Below are 14,950 nucleotides of genomic sequence, written 5' to 3' on the forward strand. Positions count from 1 at the left end.
CTCCCTCGGCTGCCCCGTGGACAGATCCTGCGGGGCGGCGGAGGGAGAAAGAGTGCGTCCGTTACAGACGCACTGCCCGCGATCGGTGGGCACCGATCGCGGGCCCATGCCCCCTTGGCACGGCCGTGGTACTGCCGTGCCAATCAAGGCCCTGGATGCCCATAACGGGCATGTTGCGGCCGTTTTTACGACGGCAGCAAGCAGGTGTGTTTGCTGCCGTGTAAACGGTCGTAAAGGCCTGGGCACTCGGCCCATCGGCCTGGGGAGAATCGCTGTTCGCCGTAAAAAACGACGAGCAGCGATTCATGTCATGGGGTGGCCGTGGGGGTGGGGGGGGGGGGGGGAAGAATAGCGGGAGGGCGTGAAAAATGTCGGGGACGCCCTCCCGCTATTCTCCGACCCGGCGTGGGCAGCGGAGAATCACGCCCAAATTCCTCATATCTAAAGAAAAATATCGATGTTAAGTTGCAATTAAATTTAATAAACCTGCTGAAATTTCATGTGATACCAAAAGCAGATATAAACTATTTATTTCAAGATATTACTTTTAATTTAATACCTACCATCTGTATGTCTACATAATTTGAACGTTTACATTTAGAGCACCCATTACATGATGATTCATGGATATGTTACATTTCATGGAATTATATCTTGTATATACATATAGGGGCAGAAATCGTGCCGGGGTGAAATGGGAAATGATCATGTGAAATCACTGATTCACTGAACACAAACACATCAAAAAAGTATTCAATTCAATAGGCACCATGCTTGACGCAGTAAGCAAAAAGAAAATTGAACAAACTAATTACTTAATTTGAATTTAGAATCTACTCACTCTGAATTGGCAAAAAAACAGCAAATTCCAATCTCAACATTTGTGATGGTCATTTGAGCTGCCATCTTGAATTTTCACCAATTGACAATTTACTGCCAAGGGTTATATTTATCACTTAAGACATGGAAAATGCACCATGCAGAAGCACCAGCAAAAAAAGCTATCCAATGACCATTTCATGTACCCTTTCTCATATGCCACTTTATTTATTTTAAAAAACTTACTTCTGAGTAGTGTGTAATTCAACACAAGCCTTTTAAAGTTAGGACCCACACTGGGCAGAATTTAATACTCTAGGAGGATGATGGATGACAGAGGGTCATTGAATAGGTGGGACAGCCTTCCTAAATCTCCCAATTAAGTCCATGATGGGAACGATCGGGGGGCTGTTTGGAGAAGCCATTAGGTATAACCTGGTGGGCCTGGCTGCAGTCTGAGGTTGAGGTGCCTTCTGCCTGATAGCAGCAAAGGTGGCTCCCACAAGAAGAACAACACTGCCCTGCTCTTTAAACTGACCTTCCTCTCCTCCCTTCGCTGGGGCCTACCAATTAACTCTGGCGATGCTGCACATTTAGAAACATAGAAAATAGGAGCAAGAAGAGGCCATTCAGCCTTTCGAGCCTGCTCCACCATTCATTATGATCATGGCTTATCATCCAATCCAATAGCCTGATCCTGTCTTCACCCCATATCCTTTGATTCCCTTTGCCCCAAGTGCTATATCTAACTGCTTCTTGAAAACAATAATGTTTTGGGCTCAATTGCTTTCTGGGTAGCAAGTTCCAGAGGTTGAGCACTCTCTGGGTGAAGAAATTTCTCCTCATCTCTGTGCTAAACGGTTTACCCAGTAACCCCTGGTCTGGACACCCCCACAATCGGGAACATCCTTCCTGCATCTACCCTGTCCAGTCCTGTTAAAATCTTACAGGTTTCTATGAGATTCTTCTGAACTCCAGTAAATACAATCCTAACCGACTCAATCTCTCCTCATACGTCAGTCCTGCCATCCCAAGAATCAGTCTGGTAAACCTGCGCTACACTCGCTTTAAAGCAAGAACATCCTTCCTCAGATAAGGAGACCAAAACTGCACACAATATTCCTGCTGTGGCCTTACCAAAGCCCTGTATAATTGCAGCAAGATATTCCTGCTCCTGTACTCGAATCCTCTCGTATGAATGCCAGCATACCATTTGGCTTCTTTACTGCCTGTTGTACCTGCATGCTTATCTTCAGCGACTGGTGTACAAGGCCACCCAGGTCTTGTTGTACATTCCCCTCCCCTATTTATGGCCTGTCAGATAATAATCTGCCTTCCTGTTTTTGCTACCAAAGTGAATAACCTCACATTTATCCAACTCATACTGCATCTGCCATTCATTTGCCCACTCGCTCAACTTCTCCAAAATATACTGAAGGATGTCTGCATCCGCTTCACACCCTCACACCCAACTTTGTGTCATCTGCAAATTTGGAGAAATTACATTTAGTTCCCTCATCTAAATCATAAATATATGTTGTAAATACCGATCCCTGCAATACCCAAAAGTCACTGCCTGCCATTTTGAAAAAGACCCATTTATTCCGACCTTTTGCATCCTGTCTGACAACCAGTTTTCTGTCCATCTCAATACACGACCTCTAATCCCATGTGCTTTAATTTGAAATGCTAATCTCTTATGTGGAACTTTGTCAAAAGCCTTTTGAATGTCCAAATGGACCACATCTCCTGGCTACCCCTCATCAACTCTACTAGGTATATCCTCAAGGAATTCCAGTAGATTTGTAAAGCATGATTTCCCTTTCATAAATCCATGCTGACTCTGTCTGGTCCTTCCACTATTTTCCATGTGCACTGCTATAAAATCTTTACAACTTTCCCTATTACAGACGTCAGGCTTACTGGTTTATAATTCCCTGTTTTCTCTCTACCTCCCTTTAAATAGTGGGGTTACATTAGCTACCCTCCAATCTGCAGAAACCGCCAGAGTCTATAGAATCTTAGAAGGTGACCACCACTGCATCCACTATTTCTGGAGCCACTTCCTTAAGTACTCTGGGATGTAGATTAATAGGCCCTTGGAATTTATCGGCCTTTAATTCCATCAGTTTCCCCAATACCATTTTTTTACTAATATTGATCTCCTTCAGTTTCTCCCTCTCACTAAACTCTGTGATCCCCAATATATCTGGTATGTTATTTCTGTCTTTGTGAAGACAGAACCAAAGTATATATTTAATTGGTCAGCCATTTCTTTGTTCCACATCATAAATTCCTCTCTTTCTGGCTGTAAGGGACCAACATTTGCCTTCACCAATCTTTTTATTACCTGGTTCCAGGGCCTCTAGCAATATTCCTCCTCCTGGACCTTCTGCAGTATCCCAATGGTCACCCCTCCTGCAGGTAGGAGCCTGATTGGCTTTAAAGTACATTGGAATTCCAGGGAATGGGCACAACGGCTCACCAGCTGGTGGATGGGACCACCATGGTCACCATTAAATCCAATCTGCTATTCCCAGAGCTTTCTAGCCACAGCCACCTGTCGCTAACTACTGCTCCCATCAGCTGGCCAAGACCTGACTGGGTTCAGCTATCAATCCAGGATAACTCATTCAAATAAAAGCCCTGACTATTAAGATCAACCAGGTCTTCAGGTCCCAACGTCCCAGGATGCGCCATTTTTCTCAGGGCTCACACATCACATCTAAACACCGCGTTAAATTGGGCCCATTATATGACTGCTTGGAACATAATTCCTTTACTCTTTTCTTGTTTTTATGTGAAACATCTTTCAACTGAATTTAAGCACAGCACAAGGAAACCAATGTTTACATACCACACAGCCCCGTAGTAGCTAGTTTTTTATTTGGCGTGCCTGTGTCGATGACCATAATTCCTGTGCTGTGAAACCATTGTATGTTTATACCAGCTGGAGTCAGGATTGTGTACATGCTCCCAGTATCTATGATTTCAAAATCAAATCTTCGGAATGGAGTGTAGCCAAACCTTGAATTAATGTTCAGCTAAAGGAATATAAATAGAAATATTTCTTATGTACAATTCTATGACAACTAAAAATAATAATTGTGTAATTAAACATCTGTAATATGAAAGTTTGCTTTAAAATGTATTTGAAAAGATTGGAAATCACACATATTGTACTGTGGGACTGATCTCGCATCTATTACAAAAGACGTGATCATGTGCCCTCCCCTGTGACGGGTTCAGTGGTGGTGTCATTTAATCAAGAGGAAGGCTGATGGATAGGGTTCAGAAAACCTTCCCACCTCCACCCCACTGAGGATCCGTTTTCAGAACCTGCCTGCATTTTCCCACGGCAGACTGGCACTCCGCTGAGTCTGAAGGCTCGCACCGGCAGTTTGGAGCTGCATTTGTGCCTCTTCTTTCTGGCCCAATGAATGAACAACAAATATCAAAAGGCCACATCTTCGGCCATATGCCTTTGGAGGAATTTCTCCTCCACACTGATGTCTTCCATAATTTTAACTTTTCAGCATTGCTTCCAACATTGCCTCCATTTCGATGCATCCTCATGCCTCAGCAGTGCCCACTTCTTCCAGTGGAGTTGCCGCTGTGGGCCCTCTTGTTGTGCTTCCCACCTTGGGAATCCACCTACTGTCCTAACTGGATGGCATACGGTGAGCTGGACAATTAGGAGCCCACCTCACTTCAAGTTGCACCAGTTGGCACATTGGCATCGGAAGCATGGGCTCGAGGCCCACATATGGTCCTGATGTAGGGTCCAGGATGCCCACAAGAACATTCAAGCCATTGTCTTTCCTTTCAAAGCCAAACATTGCTGGCTGAGAAAACATGTCACCGAGCCATACCCCTCTTATTTTGGTGCTATGTGGGCAGCTGTTTGGAAGTGTGCAGAGGTTTTGAGGAATCAGGAGCTTGGCATGACTTTTCTATCCTCTATATAGAAAAATGTCTGACGTCCACTCAGCACCTCATTCATATAGAGCCTCTGGTGTCTGATATTTAAATGTGGTGCAGGAACAGAGAAATCTGGGCATTAAAAGTCTGACAGAACAATTTGCTAAAACTGTTTTTCTGAAAACATTTGAGATCCTTGGTTTTATAAACAGAAGCCGAGGAAACCAAAGCAAGGGATTTGTGCTGAAACCTCAGATTTAGATTTAGACATTGGTTAAGCCTCAGCTAGAGTAGTCCAAATCTCAGCTTCAAACTTAAGGAATAATGGGCAGAATTCTCCATTTCAGAAACTAAGGGCCATATTCTTCGATTCTGAGGCTAAGTGCGGAGGCTCCGTGGTGTTTTACCTGGAAATAATCGGCGGCATCCCCTCACTGGGGCTGCGACTAGTGAGAGGCCAGCGAATCTAATCTGTGCAGGGGGTAAAGGCAGGCATGTTAGCATGGCAGTTACCCTCGTGCCTAACCAGATCCAGAGGGCTACACGGTGGCATCGGCCTGAATTGCAGCCCCTGCCCCGACATGCTGCCGCCCCCCCCCCCCAAATTCCCACCGCCACCCCTGTCCGTTCACCCTGACGCTTTGCCCTCCGTGCCACACCCCTGGCCTCCTTGGTGTCTGGCACCGGGTGGAGGGGGCCTTTAACTCAGACTCCTGTCCCTGCTGGCAGGGTTACCGGTGGCTGGAGCAACCCATGCCAGTAGTGCCCCTTGCGGCCCCTGTCCTGTGGTTTCCTGTGGGGTCTACTGTAGGCATTTTCCTTGGGTTAGCTAGGTGATGCCCTGCCGGCAGGTGGCACCCAGCTGAATGCAGGAGGAGTCAGTCGGTGCCGCACTGCGCAACCACGTACCATGGTGGGCGGTCATTGAGGTGCAGTGCTGGATGCTGCCTTGCCGGCTGCGGCAATGGTGGTTTGTGCCTGGACACTCCATTCTCAGGGGGAAACCCCTACTCCATGGCCCATCTCTGTGTTGATACACCCATCTGTCATTGGTATACGCCCCAAAGCCAGCGACAGGACCAGCAGCACGTGGCTACGCCTTTGGAAACACGTCCTACCTCCTCTCTCACCCTCATCAGCCATGCCGCCTGTTTTCCAATTTTAAATACCACAAGTGAACCACACCCTTGGCGGAACATCGTGGGAAGCCCAGAGAATGCCGGGTTGGGCACGATAATGATATGCCAACGACCTTTACTGTACAATCTGCATGCCCACACCGGTGTGCGTTGTAGAACGCATTCACACCAGAGCATGAGGCGCGATTCTCCGCTCCCCAGGCCGGGTGGGAGAATGGCGGGAGGGCCGCTCTGGCTATCCCACCCCCCCCATGACTCGCGATTCTCCGGCCCGGATGGGCCGAGCGGCCTGCCGTTCCTTACCTGTTCACGCCGGCGTCAACCACACCTGGTCGCTGCCGGCATGAACATAGTGCGACAGGTAAGTTTGGGGGGCGGAGAGGGGATCGAGCACCACGGCCGTGCTCGGGAGGGGACTGGCCCGCGATCGGTGCCCACCGATCGTCGGGCCGGCATCTCCAAGAGATGCACTCTTTCCCCTCCGACGCCCTGCAAGATCAAGCCGCCATGTCTTGCGGGGCAGCGGAGGGGAAGATGGCAACTGCGCATGCGCGGGCTGGCGCCGGCCAACCAGCGCATGTGCGGCTGACATCATTTGGCGCCGTCGGCCGCGTCATTATCGGCGCGCCGCCTTGACGCCAGTGTCACGGCCCGGCGGCCGAGTTTCACAAAACGCCGCTCCTAGCCCTGGGGGGGAATTGGGGGCGATGAGCGGCCTCCGACGCCGTCGTGAAACACTCTGGGTTTCACGACAGCGTCATCCGTTGTGGAGAATTCTGCGCATGGTGTTCCGTTCGGCACCTGGCACTGGCTGCGGTTTTCAGCTTACACAATTTTCATCCGATTGCGATTTGCGATTCCGGCGTCGCTGGACGGAGAATCCCGCTCAATGTCTTTGCAGAGGAGATTTTCCAGAAAATTTATATCCGATTAGGTAAACTGGGACTGTTCTCCTTAAAGCAGAGAAGGCTGAGCGGAGATTTAATTGAGTACAAAATTGTGAGGTTTTAATTGAATAGATAGGGAGAAACTATTTCTACTGGCAAGAAGGTCAGTAACCAGAGGTCACAGATAATTGGCCAAAAGAAATCCCTGGGGAATTGGGGACATTTTATGTAGTTAGCTATGATCTGGAATGCACTGCCTGGAAGGGTGTTGGAAGCAGTTTTAATAATAATTTTCAGAAGGAAATTGGATTATGTACTTGAAATGGAGACATTTGGAGGGCAATGGGGAAAGAGCACGGGCACAGAACTACTTGGATAGTTCTATCAAAGTGCCGGCAGAGGCACAATTAGTAAATTGGCCTCTTACAGTGGCGAAAAGTCATCCAGACTTGAAACAGTAGCTCTGTTCTCTCTCCACAGATGCTGTCAGATCCGCTGAGATAGCACAACATTTTTTGTTTTTGTTTTCCTTCTGTGCTGTATGTTTCTAACATCCCAACAGTCCATGGCACAGTATTTTGAGACTCCAAGTGACCAGGCCACATTCAGCAATAGCAGTTTCCTGACCATTTTCTTCTCAAAATAAAAGTGCACTTTATGAGTGAGGAAGCTCCAGGAAAGAGGTTGACTTGTGCACTTTCAACAAAAACAAAACATTTTCAAATAAATTAATATGAGTTTCCCCCTTAAAATAAGCCAAACCTCCAATCTGCAAAACAGAAAATAATACTCTTAGTTTTATTCTATTTACAGTTGCATCAATTTCATTTTGTTCATATCCAAGGCTTAATTAACAAAGTATTATGAAATAGTACACGGCAATTTGAATGTTTCACAATGAATGACAATACACCCTTCATTGTAAGGTGATATGCACGTTTATATTTTACTTTTGACCATCTGTTTGATCACAAAAATCTCATACACATGTAATTAATGTTGAATTTGTCAAAACGTTTGTCATTCAATTGAGTATTACTGTTTTGGGTCATGTAAAATTCATAAATAATACCTGGATGTTTATTGCGCTCATTCCTTCACAGAGAAGCATTTCTACTGCTTCAGTTAAGTTCCACCATATTTAGATCGATATTTTTATATACTGGAACTAAGATATCCTCTGATCAGGAGGGCCCACTGAACTGCAGTATTGCATGTGATTAGGAGCTTGATTATTTGTATTACCTAGAAGCATTATGCAGTAATTCTGAGAGTCATTAAAAACACGTAGCTAATTATAAATGACAGAATCAACCTACCCTTCTTAGCCGTTGGTCGATAATGACATTGTTTGATCCATGAGTTATGTTAAGCTTTGTCAGACATAGAAAGCTGGAGTTCACTTGCGACTGGATCATTGTGGTCTGATTAGAAAGAAACATGTTGATTAAACTCTGTTTCAAAAACTAAATACTCCCGCCAGCGGAGATTCGTGGCTGTGTTCCGCTGGTGCTATGAATGTCGCCGAGGTGATATTCTCATATCTGTACTGTGCAAAATTATGCTTAACGGCAAACATGCCCATTTCCCTGCATTTACTGGTCTGGGGCCACCATTTTTAATGAACACCCCTGTGGTGTTCTTTGTGGTTCAGATCCTGGTTGGCGTAGTATTCACAAAGATCACAACTAGCTTTTATATTAAGCAAAGCTAAAGATTTATTGACACTACTTAATTGAATTCAACCTCTTACTTCTATATAATAAACAATTTACATGAAATATATAATCTACACTCATCTACCACTAATCTATACACTAATACAATAACTATGATCTGCTCTCACTCGCACTAGCTCTCCTACAGTCTTTCTCCTAGCCTTCTCCTCAACACACTCCCAGAAGGTTGAGCATTGATGCTTTATGTAGTTCTGCATCTATCTCCCTCTAGTGGTCGATTCGGACATAACATTAACACTTACAGTTCTGTACATTTCTCGTAATGCCACAAGCCCGACTCCAGCAACCAGAGACAGCACCCCCCTCGCTCCACCCCAACCCCACAATGCAATTGTTGACCCTCCCTGCTGACAAGGGGAGCACCCCCAACCCTCATCAAGGAAGGGCATCCTTCCCTCACCACTAGAATAACGGACCACAATCTCCCACATACATACCATGCATACATGAGGGTGACATGACCCGTGGGTCATGAATCTCAGAAAATAATAGGTATCCCAGATTTTTGTCCAACGATTCATAAAACTTTGTAAAAACAATCAATTTTTCAAATGCTAAGGTTTGGACGAAGCTCTAAATATAAAGTAAAGTACCTGTGTATCAGCCCATATTGTATGCTTAAATTCCACAGGGACAGCTTCAAACCATGAACTTCTGACTCAGAGGCAAGATTGCCACCGTTAATAAATGGACATGAAGACTGGCCCTGTTGATTTTCTGGTAATGATGAAGTCATTGATCTTGCTCAGTAGCCTGCCCCAGAGTGCCGAAAGCATGGCAATGCTGCTTTGCTGGTTTAGCACAGGGCTAAAGAGCTGGCTTTTAAAGCAGACCAAGGCAGGCCAACAGCACGGTTCAATTCCAGTACCAGCCTCCCCGAACAGGCGTTCGAATGTGGCGACTGGGGGCTTTTCAAAGTAACTTCATTTGAAGCCTTCTTGTGACAATAAGCGATTTTCATTTAATTTCACTTCATTAAAGCAACAATGAACAAGCTCTCATTAGTTCTCAGTGGAGCTCAAGCAATGAGCAAATATCAGGAAACTGACACTCTCAAAGATTAAAAGCTAATGTAAACCTGTTTCAAAATGCAAACTTAACATAAATGTTCCTTCCATATAGAGCAACTAAGTAGCATTGCCTAAGGTTTCTGATTTGTATCATGCTTGTTAGCATTTATTTTGCAACCCTCTGAAGCTGAATTGCTACATGTACTACATCGGCAGGCCACTAAATGGAGCAGCACCCAGCACTGAACTGAGCAATCATAAACAGTACTGCAGCAGACCGAAGGAACCCATGTACGCTGTTTGCAGCAGTTTTCTCCAGTTAATTAAGCATTTCAGATGGAGGAAGTTATTGAACAGACTATAGAACCATTATTAGGAGTGTGGCACAGAAGGGGGTTAGTGTTGAATGATTCGGGAATAAAAACTTGAAGAAATCTACTGAGATGAACTAGTCATACTTTTGAACATACTGAGAACCTGTGACAAGTAGACCTGTAATAAAGTCAATCCTTCCAACATTTTTATTCATAGAAAGTGCTAAAAAAAATAAGTTTCCCAGTGCAGTAAGAGGCAGGGTAGAAGAGGAATATTTTGCTTTTTTTGTCAGCTGAGTAACTGATACATATATAAATTAATGGGCACAATTCTCCCAAAAAGTTCCAAGTCTGCGGCTGGATTCTACTCCTTGTGTTGTAGTCACATGACTACAGCTGTTTACAAACGGGGACTGGGCGCCATGGCTACTGAGGGGAGAGAGAGGACTAAGCAAAGTTTTACAAAGTCTTCAAAATTGTAGCGCTTACTGGGGGCTGGCTACCAGGTCTGGGGAGCGGAGCGGGGAGCAACCTGGTGACAGATCCATGGATTTGGGGTGTCCCCCTCGGGATATGGATGACCTGACCCAGGCCACTATTGCAGCAGCATTTGTTTTAAACACACCGATTTGGTACAAGTTACATGCCCCTATTGTTCACTCTCCTGACTGCTCACTCAGTCCTGTAAATGTTTAAAGAGCCTCTGGTCATCTGGGAACCCACCCAGATCACCCCTCTGGAAACCCTCAGAATCCCAGCCATCGACTTTTTGGCAGCTGGGAAGTAAAAAAGGAAGCATGGCTTCTTTGCATCCAACTCTGAAGCCGTCAACAGAAGACCCTGGGAGTGCGCTGCCCTGATCTGCTCTCAACTGGCCTGAGTTGGAAGATTGGGAAAGACAGGATCGAGAAGATTTGAAGGTAAAAAAGTAGGGGAAGAGTGGTGATCCGACTCTGAGTGCCACTGGATGTCCAAGAAATTTTGGCAGAGACCAAAGGGGTGTGCACAGGGGTTCAGGTTGAATTTTACGATCAAAACCAGATCTGAAACTAGTGTGGGTGCAGCGGGATTGCTACCATTAAGGCACCAGTTTGCATGGTTAACTAGAGCTGAGCAGGAAGAATTCAGCTCTTAGTCACAGTTCGGCTGCATAATGTATGCACAGCCTCTGATTTATATAAAGGTGGAAAATTCACAGAACTGTAGACATGGAATGCTCGTCTATGAGAAGTTTAAAAGGTAAGGTGCCATATTGATCTTGACAGCCAAAGGGTGGCTGATTTTGGACCTTCATAAAAGAGATAACATAGCTCTGTCACAAATTCCTAGAGACAGCGGCCTAAAGCACATTTATTTATTCATCTGAAGTACCTTTACTTATTGCTGAGAAAAGGGACATGCTGTCGAAGCTTTTCGTTGTGCACTCATTAAGTCATGTTTTGCAAGAATACCAAATCTCATAGGGAACAACAATTTCTACTGAATGAGATAAGGGTGCAAGTGCATTCTGATTTGGAGATGCGTTGTCATGGACAATGCACTGGGGAACTGTTAACTGCCAAGCTTTTGTTTGAAGTCAAATCAGGTAGGTTGACTCTGATTGGTCAAGACATTGCCCTGTGGCCGCGCCTTCCACCAAGGGGGGTCCAGGACAGGGTAATTTCCAGGGCTGAGGTAGGAGCGGGGAGAGTCTCAGATATTTGTAAGGAGCTTATGGGAGCGGAGGACACAGGGACCGAGGAACTGAAACTTAAGTGGGAGGAGGAGCTTGGTGGGGAGTTGGAGGGAGGCGTATGGGCAGAAGCTCTGAGGAGGGTAAATGGAAGCGCAACATGTACCAGACTCGGTCTGATTCAGTTCAAGGTGGTTCACCGGGCCCACATGACGGTGGCCCGGATGAGCAAATTCTTTGGGCTGGAGGACAAGTGTGCTAGATGTGGGGGAGGACCAGCGAACCATGTCCACATGTTCTGGGCGTGTCCAAAACTCAGGGGATACTGGCAGGGATTTGCGGACGTCATATCCTGGGTACTGAAAACAAGGGTGGCGATGAGTACAGAGGTGGCGATTTTTGGGGTGTCGGAAGACCCGGGAGTACAGGAGGGGATAGAGGCCGACGTTGTGGCCTTTGCTTCCCTGATATCCCAGCAACGAATACTGTTGGCCTGGAGGGACTCAAAGCCCCCAAAGACCGAGGTATGGCTGTCGGACATGGCAAGCTTTCTCGGCTTGGAAAAAATCAAGTTCGCCTTACGAGGATCACTATCGGGGTTCGCCCGGAGGTGGCAACCATTCGACTCCTTCGCGGGGAACTAATTGTCAGCGGGGGGGGGGGGGGGGGTAGATTAGTGTAGAGTAGGGGGGAAGAATAGGCTGGTCTATCTGCGAGAGTGGTACTGTTATTTGCACTATGTTTTTTGTAATTGGTATCTGCACACTAATGTATTGTTACTGTTTATAATGCCAAAAATACCTCAATAAAATTGTCTGTTAAAAAAAAAAGACATTGCCCTGTGGAATAAACCAGGGAATATCTGTCCTCCCGCAATGAGTGAGTGGACATGCTCATTTTATTCTCAAAGGACAGGGCCCTCTGTGTGAATATATGTAGCTCCTAGCACACCACCACCTGGAAATTCCCCTCCAAGCCACTCACCATCCTAACTTGGAAATAAGTCGCCGTTCCTTCACTATCGCTGGGACAAAATCTTGGAACTCCCCCATTAACAGCATTGTGGGTGCACCCACACCACAGGATTTGCAACAGTTCATAACGACAGCTGAGCAGCACTTTCACAAGGGCAGTTAGGGGTGGACAATAAATGCTAGTCTCGCAAATAATGCACACACCCATAAATAATTAAACAAGTGATTTTAAGCTTTTTCGAAGCTCTAGAATATAAATATGTTGTCCATAGGCAGGATTGATATTATTGTAAGCATCCTTCCTGTTTATTCCCTGTTTATTCCCTTCTTTCCCCTTTATTTTATTTTGCCATTACATTTTTGATCCACGGATGATTATTGGAAATGTCCCTTTAAGGCAAGAAGCCTATAACTTTAATACAAACTGAAGAATTCAACAGGGTGTGCTGGTTTAGATTGATGATTGCAGACTGGCTGGTATCAGTATGGACTCAGTTTGATTAATTTGATTGGTGGCCAGTAAATGTGCCCAGATGGCTGTACTCTGCTAGGTATCAGGTGATGTTGGATATTGTTCCACTGGAAGGTTTTTCAGAGTCTCGAGGTCCAAGTTTGGTTTCAGTTTTGATTCTGGCAGCCTGGTGAAGAGATCTAACTAACTCTCTCCAAAAGGATCCAGCTAATTTTCTCCAGAAGGCAACTGAGGGGGCTGACTCTTTCTCCAACAAGTCTGGGTGCCGCTCTCTTGTGACTGCAGAGGCCTTAAGTCAAACCATGAGTTAGAAGCAAGTTGTGATGTGAAATAAAGTGTCTCTACAGAAAGATATGTGAACCTCAAGCTGAAAGCCCAGTCTGGTGAGAAATAAAATGTCTTTACAGAAAGCCTGCTGCCTGTGAGTACTGCATTTTCTAAAGATGTGGAGATTCTAAATTTTCTAAATTACAGGGACCCTGAATGAATGACTCTACCGGCCGAAAACCAGAGAGTTAAAAAAAAATAATTTAGAGTATCGAATTATTATTTTTTTCCAATTAAGGGGCAATTTAATGTGGCCAATCCACCTAACCTGCATATCTTTGGGTTGTGGGGGTGAAACCCATGCAGACTTGGAGAGAATGTGAAAACTCCACATGGACAGTGACCTAGGGCTGGGATCAAACCAGGGTCCTTTGCGCTGTAGGCAGCAGTGCTAATCACTGCTCCACCATGCCGCACAAAATCAGTAAGCTTTCTGTGAAGAAAGTGTGCAAACGAGCCACCATCTGAAGCAAAGAGTCTTATCTTTTGGCCTTCATCTTTATTATGTTTTGTATCCCTTTAACATAGACATAGAACAGTACAGCACAGAACAGGCCCTTCGGCCCTCAATGTTGTGCCGAGCCATGATCACCCTACTCAAACCCACATATCCACCCTATACCCGTAACCCAACAACCCCCCCCTTAACCTTACTTTTATTAGGAAACTACGGGCAATTTAGCATGGCCAATCCACCTAACCCGCACATCTTTGGACTGTGGGAGGAAACCGGAGCACACAGGGGGAGGACGTGCAGACTCCACACAGACAGCGACCCAGCCGGGAATCGAACCTGGGACCCTGGAGCTGTGAAGCATTTATGCTAACCACCATGCTACCCTGCTGCCTTTCTACCCCTCTGTGTTTGTCTGCCTTATGTGTATGGATAGAGGGTTAAAGTGGGTAGTAGGTATTAGTGTTTTGCTATCCAGTTTATTTACTGCCTATTTCCTGATAGTCTTCGTAATAAATAAACAGTAATAGTTTTTATATTTACAAACCTGATGACTGTAATTATTGGGCAGCCAAGGGCCAATGACTTTTGATATTTTTGTAAGAATTATTGGTTAATTCAACTTGTGTTGTGACTCCAGAGCATGTGGGGCTGGAATTGATCATGCACATGTCCAAGATGCTGTAACATGATATCTTGCATGTGTGGTGAAAATGTCTAGTTTTTTTTTTGAAAAATATTTTTATTCTCCATTTCCCATTTACCCCCCACCAACAAACAGTAAACGGTAACAAATACAATGTCAATCCCCCTACCAACAACAACAATTCCATCCTCCCACCACCACCCAAATAACGACCCACCTGACAATATAAGCATCAAATAAAACTAAACCTCCCAAGGAGGAAAAAAGAAAAAGGAATCAGGAATCGCCCCTGGTCACTGTTGACACATATAGCCCACCCACCCCCCTAATATTCAATGCCATCCAATCCCCGAAAGAGTACCGTGAATGGCACCCATGAATTATAGACACCAACCCCCCACCCCTCTCCCAGACTCCTCCCCTCCACCTCCTCTTGTAAACTCCTCCCTTCAACCTTGGTTCCTTCCATCAACTTTTCACCGGCTAGACTAACTGAAACCTGTTCTACCAGGCTCCGATGGTCGCAGCCCCTCCCCCACCTCACTCCCATTCACTGGCCAGCTTAAACCGGCCAGC

The 14,950-nt window shown here is 45.7% G+C and overlaps 1 protein-coding gene across 1 annotated transcript in view; it reads right to left on the bottom strand.

Moving 5' to 3' along the window:
- The window catches only part of LOC119970940 (otogelin-like), a 323,755-nt gene that overhangs the window by 70,819 nt on the left and 237,986 nt on the right, over nt 1-14,950 (bottom strand). Inside the window, 2 exon segments of the mRNA XM_038806051.1 lie at nt 3,677-3,863; nt 8,086-8,190. Of these exon segments, the coding sequence (XP_038661979.1) occupies nt 3,677-3,863; nt 8,086-8,190 (292 nt within the window).

The sequence above is a fragment of the Scyliorhinus canicula genome, chromosome 9 (assembly GCF_902713615.1).
Source record: "Scyliorhinus canicula chromosome 9, sScyCan1.1, whole genome shotgun sequence".
Classification (NCBI taxonomy): domain Eukaryota; kingdom Metazoa; phylum Chordata; class Chondrichthyes; order Carcharhiniformes; family Scyliorhinidae; genus Scyliorhinus; species Scyliorhinus canicula.